Below are 24,915 nucleotides of genomic sequence, written 5' to 3'. Positions count from 1 at the left end.
GTGACAGACAGCTATAACACAAGCAACGACCACACCACCTCCACCACACCGGGTTTATTGAGATAATTACTGCATGAGCACAGAGTTGTGTTTACATAAGACTTCAAAAACGGCATTCAATCCGCGCGAGCGATTCACAGGCGGTTGTCGTCGCTCCATCCTCGACTTTACGTTAACGCCGTCTCATTTTACGCAATTATGACGCTGCTCTAATAAATACACAAATCCAATTAATTGGTAACACTGTCATTTATCCCCCCCCTCATTAAACACCAGTGATTTATTGTCAAGTCAGCAGACAGAGGAACAGTGATGAGAGGAGGGGCTGTGTCAGTAATGACAATAGCAGCAGACAGGAGTGGTGATGAGAGGGGCTGTGTCATTACTGACACAGCCCCAGAGAGAGGAGGGGCTGTGTCAGTAATGACAATAGCAGCAGAGAGGGGCTGTGTCAGTAATGACAATAGCAGCAGACAGAGGGGCTGTGATGAGAGGGGGGCTGCTGTGTCAGTAATGACAATAGCAGCAGACAGGAGTGGTGATGAGAGGGGCTGTGTCAGTAATGACAATAGCAGCAGAGAGAGGAGGGGCTGTGTCAGTAATGACAATAGCAGCAGAGAGAGGAGGGGCTGTGTCAGTAATGACAATAGCAGCAGACAGAGGGGCTGTGATGAGAGGGGCTGTGTCAGTAATGACAATAGCAGCAGACAGGAGTGGTGATGAGAGGGGCTGTGTCAGTAATGACAATAGCAGCAGACAGAGGGGCTGTGATGAGAGGGGCTGTGTCAGTAATGACAATAGCAGCAGACAGAGGGGCTGTGATGAGAGGGGCTGTGTCAGTAATGACAATAGCAGCAGAGAGAGGGGCTGTGTCAGTAATGACAATAGCAGCAGACAGAGGGGCTGTGATGAGAGGGGCTGTGTCAGTAATGACAATAGCAGCAGAGAGAGGAGGGGCTGTGTCAGTAATGACAATAGCAGCAGAGAGAGCTGAAGGGACTGAGGGTTTACAGGTGCTGCTGTTCTACACAAGCTGCTACAGAGACAGACAGTACCACTTAGTAAGCCGCTACAGAGAGACAGACAGTACCACTTAGTAAGCTGCTACAGAGAGAGACAGACAGTACCACTTAGTAAGCTGCTACAGAGAGAGACAGACAGTACCACTTAGTAAGCTGCTACAGAGAGAGACAGACAGTACAACTTAGTAAGCTGTTACAGAGAGAGACAGTACCACTTAGTAAGCTGCTACAGAGAGACAGACAGTACCACTTAGTAAGCTGTTACAGAGAGACAGACAGTACCACTTAGTAAGCTGCTACAGAGAGAGACAGACAGTACCACTTAGTAAGCTGCTACAGAGTGAGACAGACAGTACCACTTAGTAAGCTGCTACAGAGAGACAGACAGTACCACTTAGTAAGCTGCTACAGAGAGAGACAGACAGTACCACTTAGTAAGCTGCTACAGAGTGAGACAGACAGTACCACTTAGCAAGCTGCTACAGAGACAGACAGTACCACTTAGTAAGCTGCTACAGAGAGACAGACAGTACAACTTAGTAAGCTGCTACAGAGAGACAGACAGTACAACTTAGTAAGCTGTTACAGTGTGAGACAGTACCACTTAGTAAGCTGCTACAGAGAGACAGACAGTACCACTTAGTAAGGCATCAGTGGGTTCACTCCATAGGTGTTAAAGTAGACTGGGACCATCATACTAGACAACGTGTACATTCTGGAAAGGGTTTGAACATGCGCTGCACACCACACACACACAAAACATGTTTAGTTATTCAGAAAAGACAAACGACAGGTTACAGGTCAGATATTAAATCGCTGCATATATTTATTAGTATTAAGCTTTCAATCTAAAATGTCCTGACAAAAAAATGTTTATTTTTTATTTTCACTGTGCAGACATGAAACATGACTTCTGGGAGCATATCAGCATGCTGGAAAGTTAATCACAACGGGCTTTAAGGTAGCGCCATTAAATAGCAGGTGTATCGCATAGCTCTGAAAACTACAGGTACCAGAGTCGGGTAATGAGGTCTATCTTATTTAGGTATGTCTGTATGCCCGTACTCATAAAGGGTCTCGGAGTAGGAGTGCTGATCTAGGATCAGATTAGCCTTTTAGATTACAATGAATAAGATTCCATGGACAGTGTGGACCTGATCCTAGATCAGCATTTATACTCAGGAGACGGTTGATACATGTACACACAGCCCCTGGTAGTAACTGTTCACTGTGCAGTCAGTCTCTTCGTTATCAATACTGATGTGATACCCCTCCCTTGTTTGGATCAGAGTGGTTCTGTAGAGACCATCCACTCTACGCCTCAAAATGGAGGAATTCTCACTGGCTCACTGATGCAGTGATAAACACACCCTCCATTTTGTGAAGTAATTTGGGAAAATCAGCCAACAAAAAGAACACTGTGAAATAAACGTAACTCAAGCCATTCCCTCACACTGTGTTCTCTACATAGTCCTCAGCCAAATCAACATGAGCACCCTCTCCCCAAAAGCAGCAATATAAACATTAAAAACCTTGAGATACATTTTTGAACCAGTGTTGGAAAATAAAGAATTCTTTAATTCTGTAACGTTAAAATACATACAAAATCATTTCTTCTTTGTCAACACTTAGAAAGCCAGGACTGGCACGAAACTGTTTATTGTATGGTCATTTTGGACCATTATCAGTCTAACAATATATGCAGCAGGTTGTTGGATCATACACTACCGAGCTGGCCTGGTTACGCATCCACCATCGTTGCTAGAACCATGCTGAAAAGGACCATGGGAAAAGCCTTCAGAGCCAGCATCGTTTGGTTGGAATGATCGTGTGATAAGGGTACGTATGAAGTGAAGGTCTGGTCTGAGATCAGATCTGATATCTGTAGGATAGTGAAACTCAGGTTTGATATCTGTAGAATAGTGAAGCTCAGGTTTGATATCTGTAGGATAGTGAAGCCCTGGTCTGAGATCTGGTTTGATATCTGTAGGATAGTGAAGCCCTGGTCTGAGATCTGGTTTGATATCTGTAGGATAGTGAAGGCCTGGTCTGAGATCTGGTTTGATATCTGTAGGATAGTAAAGGCCTGGTCTGAGATCTGGTTTGATATCTGTCAGGATAGTGAAGGCCTGGTCTGAGATCTGGTTTGATATCTGTAGGATAGTGAAGGCCTGGTCTGAGATCTGGTTTGATATCTGTAGGATAGTGAAGGCCTGGTCTGAGATCTGGTTTGATATCTGTAGGATAGTGAAGGCCTGGTCTGAGATCTGGTTTGATATCTGTAGGATAGTGAAGGCCTGGTCTGAATCTGGTTTGATATCTGTAGGATAGTAAAGGCCTGGTCTGAGATCTGGTTTGATATCTGTAGGATAGTGAAGGCCTGGTCTGAGATCTGGTTTGATATCTGTAGGATAGTGAAGGCCTGGTCTGAGATCTGGTTTGATATCTGTAGGATAGTGAAGGCCTGGTCTGAGATCTGGTTTGATATCTGTAGGATAGTGAAGGCCTGGTCTGAGATCTGGTTTGATATCTGTAGGATAGTGAAGGCCTGGTCTGAGATCTGGTTTGATATCTGTAGGATAGTGAAGGCCTGGTCTGAGATCTGGTTTGATATCTGTAGGATAGTGAAGGCCTGGTCTGAGATCTGGTTTGATATCTGTAGGATAGTGAAGGCCTGGTCTGAGATCTGGTTTGATATCTGTAGGATAGTGAAGGCCTGGTCTGAGATCTGGTTTGATATCTGTAGGATAGTGAAGGCCTGGTCTGAGATCTGGTTTGATATCTGTAGGATAGTGAAGGCCTGGTCTGAGATCTGGTTTGATATCTGTAGGATAGTGAAGGCCTGGTCTGAGATCTGGTTTGATATCTGTAGGATAGTGAAGGCCTGGTCTGAGATCTGGTTTGATATCTGTATTAAGGTATAACAGGGGAACGGTCCTGTTATGGAGTTCACCAGTCAACCCCCTGACCTCTGGCTTGGGACCCTTTGACTTCTGATGAGACTTGGGTTCAAGTTAAAAATAGATATTACATATACCTTTATCTGAGCTCGATTGAGCTTGCCTGACATCATGGAACGATAGGTTCACTTAGTTTTGTGATGATTCAATCTGGCACTCTAGGCAAGCTAGAGCAAACAGAACAAATAACGGAACGATTTCGAATAGGATTTGAGGCCCAGGGTTACTTCAGATGAGTTTGAATGGAGTTGGTTACACACACACACACAGGGTTGTACGACAGACATGTATTAATCAAATCTCCATCACGAACATCTAGTCGATCAATTAAGACAATGTGTTAATTTACAGTTTAAGACTCTGTGCTTCTAATAAATGTATGTTTGTGGTGACAGTAAGTTTAGATGACATTTCTCTCAGGGTCTGACGTTGAGCTCTTTCTCCTCCACTACAACCTTAAAACATGCAGAAAATAAACACTTAGAAAATAAGGATGTTTTTTGTTTGTGTAGACATACAAAGGGGGTTAGAAGCTACAGAATTACCCTCACGTTAGGTCAGAGGTCAACAGATGACATCAAAGGATTATAACCAAGGTCTCCCATCTGTTTGGATAAGTCTGTGAGGTTACGCCAGGTCTGACTCCAATCACTGACCACCACCAAGATCCCAATGTCCATAATAGCCTACCACTTCAAATTCATCTTCAAATACATTTCTGCTCCCTTCTAAGTAGTACGCTAGGTGTTGGATATTGGAATGGAAATACTCGACTGACTCTCCCTCTCCTTGCTCTCTCTCGCTCTCCCTCCGCTCTCTCTCTCTCTCGCTCGCTCTCCCTCCGCTCTCTCTCCCTGTGTGTGTGTGTGGAGGGCCTAGTGATCCTCGAAGCCAGGCATGGGGAAGGGACGTGCGAAGGCCTCCACTCGTTTCTTCAGCTCTGCCATGCGAGACACCGTCTCTGGATCCTCCAACAAGAAGTTGTTAAAGGCTGCAAGTTTCCCTGGAGAGAAGAAGACAGTAGAGCAGATGTTTTCATCTTGTGTGTCACTTCCTGTATTTTCACACCAATGGCTTGCGTTTTCTCGACTGAGTCACTCTGTTAGACATCTCCATCTCTTTGGGTTAGCTAATGAACTGGCACTTCTTCCAGATCGCTAGAGGAGATGGAGGAACTGTGACAAGAAAAAGACCCCGACTTTAGATTTAAAACAAAGTTTCGGGCATCACGGCCTCCATCAGAATGTACAAACGCATATTCTTCGCCCCAAATGGCACCAGGGCGAGTAAGGCTCCAGTCAAAAGTAGTGCGTAATGAAGGTAATAGCTTGGCATTTGGGACGCAGAAAAAAAGGCAAGACAGACGGAGACTGATTAGGTGAACCGATGAAGTACACACAGCTGGTGAGGAAGAGGAACTCACCAGTCTTCTTCTTGACGTCCAGGGCGATCTTAAAGCCTTCGTCCATGAACTCCACCACCTGGACAAAGTCCGTCTCCTTGAACTGTCTGGAGGTCAGCGCCGGGGCACCTGGGAGTCAGGAATGGGAGGAGAGTGTCAGTGATAACCAGGGACACAGAACGCTCAGGTGTTATATGCATGGTAATTCAAGGTTAATGTAGGATAGATTTGATTATAATAATATAATGTGGCGTTCCACAGGGATTGATTCTTGCATCTCTTTTTTTTACCTCCTGACAAACATCAAAACAGCATCTCGTTATTTTAGTAGTGATTCATAAATAAACTAAACTAAATTAATAGTTAAAACATTAAAATATTTTTTTCTGGACACAATGTATACAAAAACAGAGCATACATACAATGTAGCCATTGTATTCTGAATGGTAACACCAGTGTTCCATACGTGGTAACACCAGTGTTCCATACGTGGTAACAACAGTGTTCCATACGTGGTAACACCAGGGTTCCATACGTGGTAACAACAGGGTTCCATACGTGGTAACACCAGGGTTCCATACGTGGTAACACCAGGGTTCCATACGTGGTAACACCAGGGTTCCATACGTGGTAACAACAGGGTTCCACGTGGTACGTGGTAACACCAGGGTTCAACAGTGTTCCATACGTGGTAACACCAGGGTTCCATACGTGGTAACACGTGGTAACACCAGGGTTCCACACGTGGTAACACCAGGGTTCCATACGTGGTAACACCAGGGTTCCACACGTGGTAACACCAGGGTTCCACACGTGGTAACACCAGGGTTCCATACGTGGTAACACCAGGGTTCCAACACGTGGTAACAACAGGGTTCCACACGTGGTAACAGGGTTCAGGGTTCCACACGTGGTAACAGTGTTCCATACGTGGTAGGGTTCCACACGTGGTAACAGGGTTCAGGGTTCCACACGTGGTAACAACAGGGTTCCATACGTGGTAACAACAGTGTTCCAGTGGTTTCCATACGTGGTAACAACAGGGTTCCATACGTGGTAACAACAGGGTTCCATACGTGGTAACAACAGGGTTCCATACGTGGTAACAACAGTGTAACAACAGTGTTCCATACGTGGTAACAACAGTGTTCCATACGTGGTAACAACAGGGTTCCATACGTGGTAACAACAGTGTTCCATACGTGGTAACAACAGGGTTCCATACGTGGTAACAACAGGGTTCCATACGTGGTAACAACAGGGTTCCATACGTGGTAACAACAGGGTTCCATACGTGGTAACAACAGGGTTCCATACGTGGTAACAACAGGGTTCCATACGTGGTAACAACAGGGTTCCATACGTGGTAACCCAGGGTTCCGGCCTATACATCACATACTCACTCAGGTATTATATTCTGGGCCAAGTGGTTCAGACAGTGTGACACCCACCTAGCCGGAGGCCCCCAGGCGCCAGGGCACTCTTGTCCCCGGGACAGGTGTTCTTGTTGGCTGTGATGGACACCAGCTCCAGAACTCTCTCTGCTCTGGCTCCATCAATGCCCTTAGGCCTCAGGTCCACCAGCACCAGATGGTTCTCCGTCCCCCCTGAGGAGGAAACAAATACATTTTATGAAGCATACCATTCCTTTGTTTAAGTGAGTGCTCTCCACTGTTTTGACGAGATGGCTCCCGAGAGAAAACGCATAGTAAAGTAGTACCTGACACCAGGGTGTATCCTTTGCTCAGTAGGGCCTCAGCCATGGCCTTGGAGTTACGCATCACCTGGCCAATGTACTCTCTGAACATCGGCGTCTGGGCCTAGACAACAACCACAAAAGAGGGAAAAGTGTGAGTCAGTTCCCACTTTAGGAGTGAAGAATGGGGACACAGTCACAGTGTGGACTTATGGATACATAGAGAGACAGAGAGAGACCGAGAGACAGAGAGAGACAGAAGACGAGGTACCTGTTTGAGAGCGACAGCCACCCCAGCGATGGCGTGGTTGTGGGGTCCCCCCTGAAGAGAGGGGAACACAGAGAAGTTGACCCGGTCCTCCAGGTCATATTGGATCTCCTTCCCCTTCTTGTCCACAGAACGCACGCCCTTACGGTAGAAGATCAGACCAGCCCTGGAGAGGAGAGAGCCAGACAGGTCAGTCTGGAGTTTAGGTTAACCCATTTGCAACTCAACACCTTCATGGACAAACAGACTGCTAAAAAAGTGCACACTTCGGGATAAGTGTGGACAATTGGGATATAGACCCTTTTTTGTTCAAACATGTTGCTGCTCTACTTTAATCCATTAGGTAAACTACATGTACAATAACGTTCAGATTAGCTTCTAACAAAATGTCCTCTCCACTAATCCCACCCTCACAAGCCTGTACCTGGCTCCTCGAGGGACTGGTGTGTTGTGGGAGGGACTGGTGTGTTGTGGAGGTGACATGGTCTCCTCCACACAGCTACGTTACATACCTGGCTCCTCGAGGGACTGGTGTGTTGTGGGAGGGACTGGTGTGTTGTGGAGGTGACATGGTCTCCTCCACACAGCTACGTTACATACCTGGCTCCTCGGAGGGACTTGTGTGTTGTGGAGGTGACCATGTCAGCATACTTGAATGGCGAGGGGACAGCCTTCGCAGCCACCAGACCACTGATGTGGGCCATGTCAGCCAGCAGGTAGGCTTTCACCTCCGTACACAACTGGATGGGGAAAACAGAATGTTTTAAAGTATGTAACATTTTTTGAAAATTGATAATGCCTTAAAAATGCCAGGAAGTCTCTCATTTTGGCTTCTCATCTAGTATAATTCACTACACACTATTGAAGAAGAGAATGGTCTTTTCACACGTGTGTGACAACAGCTGATAATCAGAATAGGGGTCAGGCTCTACTAAAACGAACAAATGTGGTGAACAAGCGAGACTGCGCATTATAGTAAGCCATGTTAGTCTGGATAAGTAGTATGTTGATATTTGTTGCTCACTGCATATTTTTATTACTGAAAACATAGTACCATTTGTACACCGTACGTAGTTATATTATGTAGGAGGCAAGACACTGCCCCCATGCGGGCCGTCCTGGGCCCCCATGCGGGCCGTCCTGGCCGGGACAAGGCTTACTTGAACTAGGGATTTGGGCTTTTTATTCCCAGCACCACATAACATGAGTTTTGATAAGGCTACAAATTTTATGACAAAAGAGTGCCTCTCCTGTAGGGGCTTTCTAAACAAGAAAAGCTACAGAATACTATCTTTAATGATGCATTGCCTCTCCCTGTCAACTCTTTCTGATAAAGCACCAAAAAGTCAGCTTTGTGCGCTGTCCTATGGGACTCCCAATCACAGCCGGTTGTGATAATGCCTGGAATCGAACCAGGGTCTGTAGTGACGCACTGATATTCAGTACCTTAGACCGCTGCGCCAATCGGCAGACCCCTGATTATGTCAGATATAGAATCAGGTCAGTGGCAGCCATCTTTGAGAGTTAGATTTACATCCCAAATTGCACCCCATTCCCTACATAGTGCAGTACTTTAGACCAGGGCCCATAGAGATTGGTCAAAAGAAGTGCACTATATAGGGAATAGGGTGCCATTTGAGTAACATCCTTAAAAAGCAGAATGTAGCTACTGTACTGTAGCCTTACGGAAAAATAGAAGTGCCTTCAGACACAGTGGATATACTGCAGCAGGAAGAGAAGGAGAGAGATAGAGGCAGGTAGTCACAGAGAGAGATAGAGGCAGGTAGTCACAGAGAGAGATAGAGGCAGGTAGTCACAGAGAGAGATAGAGGCAGGTAGTCACAGAGAGAGATAGAGGCAGGTAGTCACAGAGAGAGATAGAGGCAGGTAGTCACAGAGAGAGATAGAGGCAGGTAGTCACAGAGAGAGATAGAGGCAGGTAGTCAGAGAGGGAGAAAGAGGTAGGTAGTCACAGAGAGAGAGAGAGGTAGGTAGTCACAGAGAGAGAGAGGTAGGTAGTCACAGAGAGGGAGAAAGAGGCAGGTAGTCACAGAGAGAGAGAGAGGTAGGTAGTCACAGAGAGAGAGAGGTAGGTAGTCACAGAGAGGGAGAAAGAGGCAGGTAGTCACAGAGAGGGAGAAAGAGGCAGGTAGTCACAGAGAGAGAGAGAGGCAGGTAGTCACAGAGAGGGAGAAAGAGGTAGGTAGTCACAGAGAGAGAGGAGGTAGGTAGTCACAGAGAGAGAGTAGGTAGTCACAGAGAGGGAGAAAGAGGCAGGTAGTCACAGAGAGGGAGAAAGAGGTAGGTAGTCACAGAGAGGGAGAAAGAGGTAGGTAGTCACAGAGAGGGAGAGAGGCAGGTAGTCACAGAGAGGGAGAAAGAGGCAGGTAGTCACAGAGAGGGAGATAGAGGCAGGTAGTCACAGAGAGAGAGAGGTAGGTAGTCAGAGGGAGAAAGAGGCAGGTAGTCACAGAGAGAGAGAAAGAGGCAGGTAGTCACAGAGAGAGAGAGAGAGGCAGGTAGTCACAGAGAGAGAGAGAGGCAGGTAGTCACAGAGAGAGAGAAAGAGGCAGGTAGTCACAGAGAGAGAGAAAGAGGCAGGTAGTCACAGAGAGAGAGAGAGGCAGGTAGTCACAGAGAGAGAGAGAGGCAGGTAGTCACAGAGAGAGAGAAAGAGGCAGGTAGTCAGAGGGAGATAGAGGTAGGTAGTCACAGAGAGAGAGAGAGGCAGGTAGTCACAGAGAGAGAGGCAGGTAGTCACAGAGAGAGAGAGAGGCAGGTAGTCAGAGAGAGGGTAGTCACAGAGAGGCAGGTAGTCACAGAGAGAGAGGCAGGTAGTCACAGAGGGAGAGAGGGCAGGTAGTCACAGAGAGAGAGAGGCAGGTAGTCACAGAGAGAGAGAGAGAGGCAGGTAGTCACAGAGGGAGAGAGAGGCAGGTAGTCACAGAGGGAGAGAGAGGCAGGTAGTCACAGAGGGAGAGAGAGGCAGGTAGTCACAGAGGGAGAGAGAGGCAGGTAGTCACAGAGAGGGAGAAAGAGGCAGGTAGTCACAGAGGGAGAAAGAGGTAGGTAGTCACAGAGAGAGAGAGAGGTAGGTAGTCACAGAGAGAGAGGTAGGTAGTCACAGAGAGAGAGAGGTAGGTAGTCACAGAGAGAGAGGCAGGTAGTCAGAGAGAGAGAGGCAGGTAGTCACAGAGAGGTAGAGGTAGGTAGTCAGAGGGAGATAGAGGCAGGTAGTCACAGAGAGAGATAGAGGCAGGTAGTCACAGAGAGGGAGATAGAGGCAGGTAGTCAGAGGGAGAAAGAGGCAGGTAGTCACAGAGATAGAGATAGAGGTAGGTAGTCACAGAGAGAGATAGAGGCAGGTAGTCACAGAGAGAGATAGAGGCAGGTAGTCACAGAGAGAGAGAGAGGTAGGTAGTCAGAGAGAGAGATAGAGATAGGTAGTCACAGAGAGGGAGAAAGAGGCAGGTAGTCACAGAGAGGGAGAAAGAGGCAGGTAGTCACAGAGAGGGATAGAGGCAGGTAGTCACAGAGAGGGAGATAGAGGCAGGTAGTCACAGAGAGAGAGAAAGAGGCAGGTAGTCACAGAGAGGGAGAAAGAGGTAGGTAGTCACAGAGAGGGAGAAAGAGGCAGGTAGTCACAGAGAGGGAGAAAGAGGCTGTACCTTCTTGATGCGAGCGTAGTCAATGAGGCGAGCGTAGGCGCTGGTGCCTGCAATGATCAACTTGGGCCGGAAGAGACGGGCAGTCATCTCCAGCTGGTCATAGTCAATGAGCCCTGTGGCAGGCTGGAGAAAGGGAGAGAATGTACGAGAGAGGGAGCGAGAGAGAGAGGGAGCGAGAGAGAGAGAGAGAGCGAGAGGGAGCGAGAGAGCGAGAGAGAGGGAGCGAGAGAGAGAGGGAGCGAGAGAGAGAGAGGGAGCGAGAGAGAGGGAGGGAGAGAGAGAGAGAGAGGGGAGCGAGAGAGAGAGAGGGAGCGAGAGAGAGAGGGAGCGAGAGAAAGACATACACCTGTTAAGAGGAGACTGATGCGTCACGTCAACAACAGTGAGAGATATGAATGAATATGAAGTCCTATACAGGATATGTTTCTCCATATGTGTCCATTCAATCGTTTTTTTCTTCCTATCCCTCAACCACAAAGCTTTACAACGAAGTGTCGGTCAGCTAGATATCTTATAACTAACAAGTTAACATGTGTAAAAAGGTGCTAAAAACTCTGCAGTTGAGCATTTGGTTTGCTAATTTAGTAGCTAGTTAGCCATCTTGCTACGTGGTTAGCTTCTTCCAAAAAAAAAAATCAAGCTTAGTTTGGCAACAGCAGAGAATCCCCTCCTGGATCAACAGCCTTGCTGGCTACTATTTGTTTTGTGCGTGCAACAAACTGTAGCATTTTTTAGTTACTCGTATAGCTCAGGCCAGAAACAGTACAGAATGTTCGCAATGCGCTCGTTAGCATTTAGTTAGCATTCTGTATGGTATTTTACATGTACTTGTCAGCATTGCTAATGTTCAGATTACAGAGATTACAAACCACAGAGTATCAGTGAGGTTTGAAAACAGCGCTCCGTGTGTTCAGTGCCGGTATTACTGAATAACCCTGTATGGCACAAGGTTGATATGAAGCTATGACAATCGGGATACCGCCCAAGCCTACACACCATAGCAACACGCACACACGCACACACGCACACACGCAGTCAATTTGGGAACTAAATTTACAATTCAATAATGGAAAACACACACGACTATACTGATCACCTGAACCCTACACAGGCAAACAGATCAGGAAAATGACAGAAATGGATAAACCAATAAGGACTCAAGGAGATACTAGAACCAATGACGTCGCAGGCCAATATCGACCAGTAACAGAGACCACTAACCATATATAGTAGGATAGATAAGATAATTTATTGTAACTTGTCTATTGTATTCTAATCCATTCAATTCCCATTGCATTAGTGACAAGTAGCATTTATAGTAGTATTAGCTACTGCCACTACAGATGAGGAGAGGTAAGGACAAGAATGTTCCCCACTAGGAGACAAGTGAAGGTGGCAAGTTGTCTCGATCAGAGGGACAATGGACCGGGTTAAACAGTTACATTAAAGCTCCGAACCAGTCTTTCCTCGACTCCTCCTTCTCAAACCGTATTGGAGGAGAAAAATCGAAAATCCCTCCCCTCAGACCTTCTCCTCCAACGGGTTTTGAGAAGGAGACGAGGAGAGAGGGACCGGGAAGGAGTGGAGTGTGGCTCTGCTTACATTGAGCTTGTAGGGCATGGACTCAAAATAGATGGAGGTAGCAGATATCCTCTTGGTGTCAGACATGTAACCATGGGTCAGACTGCAAAAGGACAACAACAACATTTGTGTTATTCAATATACATTTAGCAGACGCTCTTATCTACAGTGATTTAGTCAGCCTGCTTGGTATGATTACTGTATAGCATCATTATTGTAAGTTACTTACAATAAACATCATTTATTTAAAAATATGGTGCCCACTATGACAGTAAAGAAAAGGTAGAGTAAACGAGGAAAGTAGAGAGCTGGTAGTCCGTGAATTGATGAGGGGAAAAAAAAAATCAAGATGGAGGCCGACCACGAGAGGCAGAGGTAGAGAAGAGGCAGAGAACTGAGTAGACAGAGACTGAGGCAGAGATAGAGGCTGACCACAAGAGGCAGAGTGAGGCAGAGAACTGAATAGACAGAGACTGAGGCAGACCACTACATACTGTCCACCGTCAGGCAGGTCCAGGCCCATGATGCGGTCGTGAGGGTTGAGGACAGCGGTGTAGGCAGCGAAGTTGGCGGGAGAGCCAGAGTAGGGCTGGACATTCACCCCCCACAGGGCAGGGTCCAGGTCAAAGGCCTCCAGGGCTCTCTTCTGGCACAACAACTCTATCTGGTCTACCACCTCAGCTCCACCGTAGTACCTAGAGGAGAGGAGAAGGTTAACACCATCTACTAAACCACCATAGTACCTAGAGGAGAGGAGAGGGTTAACACCATCTACTAAACCACCATAGTACCTAGAGGAGAGGAGAGGGTTAACACCATCTACTAAACCACCATAGTACCTAGAGGAGAGGAGAGGGTTAACACCATCTACTAAACCACCATAGTACCTAGAGGAGAGGAGAGGGTTAACACCATCTACTAAACCACCATAGTACCTAGAGGAGAGGAGGGGGTTAACACCATCTACTAAACCACCATAGTACCTAGAGGAGAGGAGAGGGCTAACACCATCTACTAAACCACCATAGTACCTAGAGGAGAGGAGAGGGTTAACACCATCTACTAAACCACCATAGTACCTAGAGGAGAGGAGAGGGTTAACACCATCTACTAAACCACCATAGTACCTAGAGGAGAGGGTTAACACCATCTACTAAACCACCATAGTACCTAGAGGAGAGGGTTAACACCATCTACTAAACCACCATAGTACCTAGAGGAGAGGATTAACACCATCTACTAAACCACCATAGTACCTAGAGGAGAGGAGAGGGTTAACACCATCTACTAAACCACCATAGTACCTAGAGGAGAGGAGAGGGTTAACACCATCTACTAAACCACCATAGTACCTAGAGGAGAGGAGAGGGTTAACACCATCTACTAAACCACCATAGTACCTAGAGGAGAGGGTTAACACCATCTACTAAACCACCATAGTACCTAGAGGAGAGGGTTAACACCATCTACTAAACCACCATAGTACCTAGAGGAGAGGGTTAACACCATCTACTAAACCACCATAGTACCTAGAGGAGAGGATTAACACCATCTACTAAACCACCATAGTACCTAGAGGAGAGGAGAGGGTTAACACCATCTACTAAACCACCATAGTACCTAGAGGAGAGGGTTAACACCATCTACTAAACCACCATAGTACCTAGAGGAGAGGAGAGGGCTAACACCATCTACTAAACCACCATAGTACCTAGAGGAGAGGAGAGGGCTAACACCATCTACTAAACCACCATAGTACCTAGAGGAGAGGAGAGGGTTAACACCATCTACTAAACCACCATAGTACCTAGAGGAGAGGAGAGGGTTAACACCATCTACTAAACCACCATAGTACCTAGAGGAGAGGGTTAACACCATCTACTAAACCACCATAGTACCTAGAGGAGAGGAGAGGGTTAACACCATCTACTAAACCACCATAGTACCTAGAGGAGAGGGTTAACACCATCTACTAAACCACCATAGTACCTAGAGGAGAGGAGGGGTTAACACCATCTACTAAACCACCATAGTACCTAGAGGAGAGGAGAGGGTTAACACCATCTACTAAACCACCATAGTACCTAGAGGAGAGGGTTAACACCATCTACTAAACCACCATAGTACCTAGAGGAGAGGAGAGGGTTAACACCATCTACTAAACCACCATAGTACCTAGAGGAGAGGAGAGGGTTAACACCATCTACTAAACCACCATAGTACCTAGAGGAGAGGGTTAACACCATCTACTAAACCACCATAGTACCTAGAGGAGAGGAGAGGGTTAACACCATCTACTAAACCACCATAGTACCTAGAGGAGAGGAGAGGGTTAACACCATCTACTAAACCACCATAGTACCTAGAGGAGAGGAGAGGGCTAACACCATCTACTAAACCACCATAGTACCTAGAGGAGAGGAGAGGGTTAACACCATCTACTAAACCACCATAGTACCTAGAGGAGAGGAGAGGGTTTACACCATCTAGCGAGAACAGGGCCACGTTCATTGGATCACACAACAGAAGAAAACAGACTGAAACCAGGAGGAACTACCAGTACTTGTCTGATTAGAAAAACTCACCCACATCCCGTTACGGGTCAGAACTATAGCTGTGCCTAATTGCCAATGCAGGAATTATAATCCTAATTCTGATTAAAACAGTTCTGGGGAATTGGGTGAAAAGGAGAAGGTGCCTAGGTACAGTATGTTGGAGGGGAAATGGGAACAGGGCAACAGATGGACAGGATACAGTCCTTTTCAATCTGATCATTGCAGTCATTTCAATAAGTAAAGTAGAAACAGCAATACAAAGCAGAGAAAGTCTTCGTGTTCCTGTAGCCACACTAGCAATGCTTTGGGCATGCATTCTCAGTGGTGTGCTAACCTAGTATGGTCAATGCTTTGGGCATGCATTCTCAGTGGTGTGCTAACCTAGTATGGTCAATGCTTTGGGCATGCATTCTCAGTGGTGTGCTAACCTAGTATGGTCAATGCTTTGGGCATGCATTCTCAGTGGTGTGCTAACCTAGTATGGTCAATGCTTTGGGCATGCATTCTCAGTGGTGTGCTAACCTAGTATGGTCAATGCATTGGGCATGCATTCTCAGTGGTGTGCTAACCTAGTATGGTCAATGCTTTGGGCATGCATTCTCAGTGGTGTGCTAACCTAGTATGGTCAATGCTTTGGGCATGCATTCTCAGTGGTGTGCTAACCTAGTATGGTCAATGCTTTGGGCATGCATTCTCAGTGGTGTGCTAACCTAGTATGGTCAATGCATTGGGCATGCATTCTCAGTGGTGTGCTAACCTAGTATGGTCAATGCATTGGGCATGCATTCTCAGTGGTGTGCTAACCTAGTATGGTCAATGCATTGGGCATGCATTCTCAGTGGTGTGCTAACCTAGTATGGTCAATGCATTGGGCATGCATTCTCAGTGGTGTGCTAACCTAGTATGGTCAATGCATTGGGCATGCATTCTCAGTGGTGTGCTAACCTAGTATGGTCAATGCTTTGGGCATGCATTCTCAGTGGTGTGCTAACCTAGTATGGTCAATGCATTGGGCATGCATTCTCAGTGGTGTGCTAACCTAGTATGGTCAATGCATTGGGCATGCATTCTCAGTGGTGTGCTAACCTAGTATGGTCAATGCATTGGGCATGCATTCTCAGTGGTGTGCTAACCTAGTATGGTCAATGCATTGGGCATGCATTCTCAGTGGTGTGCTAACCTAGTATGGTCAATGCTTTGGGCATGCATTCTCAGTGGTGTGCTAACCTAGTATGGTCAATGCATTGGGCATGTATTCTCAGTGGTGTGCTAACCTAGTATGGTCAATGCATTGGGCATGCATTCTCAGTGGTGTGCTAACCTAGTATGGTCAATGCATTGGGCATGCATTCTCAGTGGTGTGCTAACCTAGTATGGTCAATGCATTGGGCATGCATTCTCAGTGGTGTGCTAACCTAGTATGGTCAATGCATTGGGCATGCATTCTCAGTGGTGTGCTAACCTAGTATGGTCAATGCATTGGGCATGCATTCTCAGTGGTGTGCTAACCTAGTATGGTCAATGCATTGGGCATGCATTCTCAGTGGTGTGCTAACCTAGTATGGTCAATGCATTGGGCATGCATTCTCAGTGGTGTGCTAACCTAGTATGGTCAATGCTTTGGGCATGCATTCTCAGTGGTGTGCTAACCTAGTATGGTCAATGCATTGGGCATGCATTCTCAGTGGTGTGCTAACCTAGTATGGTCAATGCTTTGGGCATGCATTCTCAGTGGTGTGCTAACCTAGTATGGTCAATGCATTGGGCATGCATTCTCAGTGGTGTGCTAACCTAGTATGGTCAATGCATTGGGCATGCATTCTCAGTGGTGTGCTAACCTAGTATGGTCAATGCTTTGGGCATGCATTCTCAGTGGTGTGCTAACCTAGTATGGTCAATGCATTGGGCATGCATTCTCAGTGGTGTGCTAACCTAGTATGGTCAATGCATTGGGCATGCATTCTCAGTGGTGTGCTAACCTAGTATGGTCAATGCATTGGGCATGCATTCTCAGTGGTGTGCTAACCTAGTATGGTCAATGCATTTGGGCATGCATTCTCAGTGGTGTGCTAACCTAGTATGGTCAATGCATTGGGCATGCATTCTCAGTGGTGTGCTAACCTAGTATGGTCAATGCATTGGGCATGCATTCTCAGTGGTGTGCTAACCTAGTATGGTCAATGCATTGGGCATGCATTCTCAGTGGTGTGCTAACCTAGTATGGTCAATGCATTGGGCATGCATTCTCAGTGGTGTGCTAACCTAGTATGGTCAATGCATTGGGCATGCATTCTCAGTGGTGTGCTAACCTAGTATGGTCAATGCTTTGGGCATGCATTCTCAGTGGTGTGCTAACCTAGTATGGTCAATGCATGCATTCTCAGGGCATGCATTCTCAGTGGTGTGCTAACCTAGTATGGTCAATGCTTTGGGCATGCATTCTCAGTGGTGTGCTAACCTAGTATGGTCAATGCTTTGGGCATGCATTCTCAGTGGTGTGCTAACCTAGTATGGTCAATGCTTTGGGCATGCATTCTCAGTGGTGTGCTAACCTAGTATGGTCAATGCATTGGGCATGCATTCTCAGTGGTGTGCTAACCTAGTATGGTCAATGCATTGGGCATGCATTCTCAGTGGTGTGCTAACCTAGTATGGTCAATGCATTGGGCATGCATTCTCAGTGGTGTGCTAACCTAGTATGGTCAATGCATTGGGCATGCATTCTCAGTGGTGTGCTAACCTAGTATGGTCAATGCATTGGGCATGCATTCTCAGTGGTGTGCTAACCTAGTATGGTCAATGCATGCATTCTCAGTGGTGTGCTAACCTGGGCATGCATTCATGCATTCTCAGTGGTGTGCTAACCTAGTATGGTCAATGCATTGGGCATGCATTCTCAGTGGTGTGCTAACCTAGTATGGTCAATGCATTGGGCATGCATTCTCAGTGGTGTGCTAACCTAGTATGGTCAATGCATTGGGCATGCATTCTCAGTGGTGTGCTAACCTAGTATGGTCAATGCATTGGGCATGCATTCTCAGTGGTGTGCTAACCTAGTATGGTCAATGCATTGGGCATGCATTCTCAGTGGTGTGCTAACCTAGTATGGTCAATGCATTGGGCATGCATTCTCAGTGGTGTGCTAACCTAGTATGGTCAATGCATTGGGCATGCATTCTCAGTGGTGTGCTAACCTAGTATGGTCAATGCATTGGGCATGCATTCTCAGTGGTGTGCTAACCTAGTATGGTCAATGCATTGGGCATGCATTCTCAGTGGTGTGCTAACCTAGTATGGTCAATGCATTGGGCATGCATTCTCAGTGGTGTGCTAACCTAGTATGGTCAATGCATTGGGCATGCATTCTCAGTGGTGTGCTAACCTAGTATGGTCAATGCATTGGGCATGCATTCTCAGTGGTGTGCTAACCTAGTATGGTCAATGCATTGGGCATGCATTCTCAGTGGTGTGCTAACCTAGTATGGTCAATGCATTGGGCATGCATTCTCAGTGGTGTGCTAACCTAGTATGGTCAATGCTTTGGGCATGCATTCTCAGTGGTGTGCTAACCTAGTATGGTCAATGCATTGGGCATGCATTCTCAGTGGTGTGCTAACCTAGTATGGTCAATGCATTGGGCATGCATTCTCAGTGGTGTGCTAACCTAGTATGGTCAATGCATTGGGCATGCATTCTCAGTGGTGTGCTAACCTAGTATGGTCAATGCATTGGGCATGCATTCTCAGTGGTGTGCTAACCTAGTATGGTCAATGCTTTGGGCATGCATTCTCAGTGGTGTGCTAACCTGGTCAATGCTTTGGGCAGTATGGTCAATGCATTGGGCATGCATTCTCAGTGGTGTGCTAACCTAGTATGGTCAATGCATTGGGCATGCATTCTCAGTGGTGTGCTAACCTAGTATGGTCAATGCATTGGGCATGCATTCTCAGTGGTGTGCTAACCTAGTATGGTCAATGCTTTGGGCATGCATTCTCAGTGGTGTGCTAACCTAGTATGGTCAATGCATTGGGCATGCATTCTCAGTGGTGTGCTAACCTAGTATGGTCAATGCATTGGGCATGCATTCTCAGTGGTGTGCTAACCTAGTATGGTCAATGCATTGGGCATGCATTCTCAGTGGTGTGCTAACCTAGTATGGTCAATGCATTGGGCATGCATTCTCAGTGGTGTGCTAACCTAGTATGGTCAATGCTTTGGGCATGCATTCTCAGTGGTGTGCTAACCTAGTATGGTCAATGCATTGGGCATGCATTCTCAGTGGTGTGCTAACCTAGTATGGTCAATGCATTGGGCATGCATTCTCAGTGGTGTGCTAACCTAGTATGGTCAATGCATTGGGCATGCATTCTCAGTGGTGTGCTAACCTAGTATGGTCAATGCATTGGGCATGCATTCTCAGTGGTGTGCTAACCTAGTATGGTCAATGCATTGGGCATGCATTCTCAGTGGTGTGCTAACCTAGTATGGTCAATGCATTGGGCATGCATTCTCAGTGGTGTGCTAACCTAGTATGGTCAATGCATTGGGCATGCATTCTCAGTGGTGTGCTAACCTAGTATGGTCAATGCATTGGGCATGCATTCTCAGTGGTGTGCTAACCTAGTATGGTCAATGCATTTGGGCATGCATTCTCAGTGGTGTGCTAACCTAGTATGGTCAATGCTTTGGGCATGCATTCTCAGTGGTGTGCTAACCTAGTATGGTCAATGCTTTGGGCATGCATTCTCAGTGGTGTGCTAACCTAGTATGGTCAATGCATTGGGCATGCATTCTCAGTGGTGTGCTAACCTAGTATGGTCAATGCATTGGGCATGCATTCTCAGTGGTGTGCTAACCTAGTATGGTCAATGCATTGGGCATGCATTCTCAGTGGTGTGCTAACCTAGTATGGTCAATGCATTGGGCATGCAACCTAGTATGGTCAATGCTTTGGGCATGCATTCTCAGTGGTGTGCTAACCTAGTATGGTCAATGCATTGGGCATGCATTCTCAGTGGTGTGCTAACCTAGTATGGTCAATGCATTGGGCATGCATTCTCAGTGGTGTGCTAACCTAGTATGGTCAATGCATTGGGCATGCATTCTCAGTGGTGTGCTAACCTAGTATGGTCAATGCTTTGGGCATGCATTCTCAGTGGTGTGCTAACCTAGTATGGTCAATGCTTTGGGCATGCGTTCTCAGTGGTGTGCTAACCTAGTATGGTCAATGCATTGGGCATGCGTTCTCAGTGGTGTGCTAACCTAGTATGGTCATTGTTACTTAGTAGCCTTACCTCCTGCCTGGGTAGCCCTCTGAGTACTTGTTATTGAGGCAGGATCCTTGGGCCTCCAGCGCAGCCCGACTGCAGAAGTTCTGGAGAGGAGAGGCAAACCAGAAGCTGGACATCAGGATCAGATCAATGCAAGAGACAGATGGAAAAGGCCAAGGCAAATTATAAACTGCTAAGTGATTAGTAGAATCCCACCCCCAAAGACAACAGCAATCACACTATTCAACCAGACTTCATACACTGCCTCTTCTAGTCTCTTCTACAAGGAAAAAGAGAAAGAACCATCACTGCCATAAGCGGTGGTAGTGTTGCCCTGTCACTGAATCATCATCAAGGGCTGTCCTCGACAAAAAAAATAATAATATCCTGGTCGACCGAGAGTTCTGTTCTTTAAACCAATCGATTGGGCAGAATGTTTAAAACGTGTATTTTCCACATATATGGACACATCCTGTGTGTTTTAATCAAATCAACTACATGCACTCAGCTTGTCTGATGCTTTAAGACACACTGTTTGATTAAATAATTAAGACACGACCGGAATTTGATTGTGCAGTGCCGGGCTCAGACTGTTAAAAACAAATGACAGCAAGTGACCAGCAACATAGTGAGAGCCATTTCTGGCTTAAAAGTTCTGTTACCGAAATCCCAAATTTGTTTAGGAGAAACATTTCCTAAACCCTCATGTCTTTACATGACACGTGTATGCATCGCATTCAGACGACCAATAGGGCCAGACCTATAGCATATCATAACCAGACCAATAAATTGGTTGTAAACTCTGAACGCCGTAACATGTGACAGCAAAATGGATGCAGAGGAAGTGACAAATAAACTTGAAAACGGAGTAATGTTTACTGGTTGCTCAGGAGGTAAAGGGGAAGTGCGATGTGTGGAATAAATGTGACTAGTTGTGGAAAATACTGGAGATCAAGAAAAAGGTGAGGCGCAAGGCATTGTGTGCATATTATGTCTACCAAACAAGTGCTGTTAGATTACAATATAATTTCTGATCGTTTGGAACAATGTAAACACTAAATCAATTATAAAAATGTATGAGTCTTCTGTAATAAAAAGGCATACATTTTTTTTTTTTACAACAAAGACTAAAAACAGTTGCATTCATTTGTGAAAACAATTTCCGAAATTGACACTAAATTATTCAAGGGTCGCCTTGTTATTTTATTTAAAAACCAAAATCCTTGATTGCATTTCAAATCATGAATGACTCGTACGCTGTGTGACGACATGACCGAATAAATGATGGATACAGTAACCTATTTTTATAGGCCTACAGTATTAAAACTAAACAGGATGTGCTCTGAGGCCTACAGCTTGATGGTGCTTATACAAGGCTGCTATATTAAGCCTACTGATGATAATGACATTACTTATTACGATCATAATAATAATAATAATAATAAAAGTATATCAAGAGGATTAATATACATTTCTGACAATTTGGAACAGTGTAAACCGTAAATAAATGATAAAGAATACCAGAGAGGTTGCTCTAATGGAACAGTGTAAACCGTAAATAAATGATAAAGAATACCAGAGATGTTGCTCTAATGGAACAGTGTAAAAACCTTTATTACAACATAGCAAATATTAAAACCAGGCGAATGTGAAATTGTTTATTTGACATGTGGCTGCGTGAGGTTTGGTGCACACGGAATCAGTAAGTTATTAAAAACAAACACTCAAAAACGGGCAACAGAATCAAGATCGGTCTTATTTCTGTAGATATGGATTATTTATAAAGCCTGGCACATTTAACAGTTAGACTATTGATTATAGATCTAATTCAGTTGGGGGTTTGCGCCCTCCTCACTTTTCTTAGACAATTAAGGTAAGGGCTGTTTTCTCGTCTCCTCACTCTGCTGCGGCCTCCACCACATGGTTCTCAACACCAATACGCTGGTTAATGTCGCTATTATGCACATATCAACATGGTCTAAGACAAGGCGGCAATTCAACAACTCAGAACTGCAGACAGCGACTGCTATTAATGCTGCACCATTATTCTTACATTATATAACCATGTTACATTTCAGTAGCATGTCTCTGATGGACTGCCTCATCCCCACAGCCTCCACAAGGGATCAGTCCACTCAGAACGTTTGGTCTCTATTGATAGTTTAGGTGGCAGAGGGCCAGGATGTTACCGTGTCTCTAAGGCAGAGGGCCAGGATGTTACCGTGTCTCTAAGGCAGAGGGCCAGGATGTTACCGTGTCTCTAAGGCAGAGGGCCAGGATGTTACCGTGTCTCTAAGGCAGAGGGCCAGGATGTTACCGTGTCTCTAAGGCAGAGGGCCAGGATGTTACCGTGTCTCTAAGGCAGAGGGCCAGGATGTTACCGTGTCTCTAAGGCAGAGGGCCAGGATGTTACCGTGTCTCTAAGGCAGAGGCCCAGTATGTTACCGTGTCTCTATGGCAGAGGGCCAGGATGTTACCGTGTTTCTAAGGACAGGTTAGGATCCCTGCTATAGCGGCCATAAGTAGTGTCAGGCCCACCGATGGAGAGGGAAGGGACTGTCTGTAACCACTTCTGACAGTGTCAGGGCGAGGAAGGTGACAGGGGATAGACACCGCAGTGTGGCATCTTGACTCTTCAGCTCAGATTATCACAGTGCCTGTCAGGTTTCAGGGCGCGTCACGCGGGCCTCCCTACAGGGTTGTATGCTAATGCCGCTCAGACTTCACCTCCACTGGAGGAGATGTGAGATAACAGCTCGGGGGCGGCAGTGTAGCCTAGTGGTTAGAGCGTTGGACTAGTAACCGAAAGGTTGCAAGTTCAAATCCCCAAGCTGACAAGGTAAAAAAATCTGTCGTTCTGCCCCTGAACAGGCAGTTAACCCACTGCTGTCGTTCTGCCCCTGAACAGGCAGTTAACCCACTGCTGTCGTTCTGCCCCTGAACAGGCAGTTAGCACACTGCTGTCGTTCTGCCCCTGAACAGGCAGTTAGCCCACTGCTGTCGTTCTGCCCCTGAACAGGCAGTTAACCCACTGCTGTCGTTCTGCCCCTGAACAGGCAGTTAGCCCACTGCTGTCGTTCTGCCCCTGAACAGGCAGTTAGCCCACTGCTGCCCCTCGGCAGTTCTGCTGCCCTGAACAGGCAGTTAGCCCACTGCTGTCGTTCTGCCCCTGAACAGGCAGTTAACCCACTGCTGTCGTTCTGCCCCTGAACAGGCAGTTAGCCCACTGTTCCTAGGCCGTCATTGAAAATAAGAAGTTGTTCTTAACTGACTTGCCTAGTTAAATAAAGGTAAACACCTTTTTTAAAAAGGTAACAGCAGACATGTGTACGCTGTGTGCCACACTGAGAAAGCACCCCACTCCTCACATTAGACTTGGAAATGAAATCGCTGCCTGTGTGTTTTCCTCTTAAAAATAGCCAGGCCGGGCTAGTAGAAGCTCAAGCAGGAGGCCTTGGCTGTAGTCTGCCTGCAGAGAGGTGTAAGTGTGCTTTGCGAGGAGAAAAGGGGGGTATTTTACACCTCTTTTCTCCCCAAATTTGATCTTGTTTTGTCGCTGCAACTCCCCAACAGGCTCAGAAGGTCGAGTCATGCGTCCTCCGAAACCTGGCCCGCCAAACCGCACCTCTTAACACCTGCCCACTTAACCCGGAAGCCAGCCGCACCAACAGGTCGGAGGAAACACCGTTCAACTGATGACCGAGGTCAGCCTGCAGGCGCCCGGCCCGCCACAAGGAGTCGCTAGAGTGCGATGAGCCAAATAAAGTCCCCCGGCCAAACCCTCCCTAACCCGGACGATACGGAGCCAAACCCTCCCTAACCCGGACGATACGGAGCCAAACCCTCCCCTAACCCGGACGATACGGAGCCAAACCCTCCCTAACCCGGACGATACTGAGCCAAACCCTCCCCTAACCCGGACGATACGGAGCCAAACCCTCCCCTAACCCGGACGATACTGAGCCAAACCCTCCCCTAACCCGGACGATACTGAGCCAATTGTGCACCACCCTATGGGACTCCCGAACACGGTCGGTTGTGATACATCCCGGGATCCAACCCGGGTCTGTAGTGACGCCTCTAGCACGTTACCCCACTCGGGAGGCCCCGAAGATGTCAGATTTTCCTCACACTAGAGTGGGCTGATATATTCCACTGAGCTGGGAGGGAGGATAGAGAAAACTACAGAGAGAATTTAAGCCCAAACCATTCCAAATGAAGCAGGCGTTGGTCAGAAATGCATATTGTTTTATTCTGAAAATAACCCTCATCTGTTGACTGAAAGGATGCCTTGTTTCTTTCAGTTCAGTAGCCTGTCGAACTTTTATGCATGTAACTGCGTATGACTGTCAGATCAACTGTGCTCACAGTGCGAGAGACAACAGTCTAAACCATTTGCTTTTGAGACGGGGGGGTCAAATCCAAAGCTGCATTATATTCATTTCTGAATGCAATGCTAACGACACATACTGACATAGAACTAACTCAAAACA

At 46.6% G+C, this 24,915-nt stretch overlaps 1 protein-coding gene across 2 annotated transcripts in view; it reads right to left on the bottom strand.

Annotated features, from left to right (window-relative positions):
- Nucleotides 1-2,574: 2,574 nt before the first annotated feature.
- shmt2 (serine hydroxymethyltransferase 2 (mitochondrial)) overlaps nt 2,575-24,915 on the bottom strand; it is a 41,600-nt gene continuing 19,259 nt past the window's right edge. For both annotated transcript variants that reach the window (XM_042330156.1, XM_042330153.1), the window contains exons 3-12: nt 20,447-20,526; nt 13,092-13,292; nt 12,619-12,700; nt 11,017-11,139; nt 7,949-8,088; nt 7,352-7,514; nt 7,105-7,204; nt 6,836-6,991; nt 5,406-5,513; nt 2,575-4,985 (exon numbers count right to left, since the gene is read on the bottom strand). In XM_042330156.1, the coding sequence (XP_042186090.1) occupies nt 4,858-4,985; nt 5,406-5,513; nt 6,836-6,991; nt 7,105-7,204; nt 7,352-7,514; nt 7,949-8,088; nt 11,017-11,139; nt 12,619-12,700; nt 13,092-13,292; nt 20,447-20,526 (1,281 nt within the window). In that variant the 3' untranslated portion in view covers nt 2,575-4,857. The remainder of the gene's footprint in view (nt 4,986-5,405; nt 5,514-6,835; nt 6,992-7,104; nt 7,205-7,351; nt 7,515-7,948; nt 8,089-11,016; nt 11,140-12,618; nt 12,701-13,091; nt 13,293-20,446; nt 20,527-24,915) is intronic.

The sequence above is a fragment of the Oncorhynchus tshawytscha genome, linkage group LG02 (assembly GCF_018296145.1).
Source record: "Oncorhynchus tshawytscha isolate Ot180627B linkage group LG02, Otsh_v2.0, whole genome shotgun sequence".
Classification (NCBI taxonomy): domain Eukaryota; kingdom Metazoa; phylum Chordata; class Actinopteri; order Salmoniformes; family Salmonidae; genus Oncorhynchus; species Oncorhynchus tshawytscha.
This window is presented reverse-complemented; position numbering and strand designations above follow the sequence as displayed.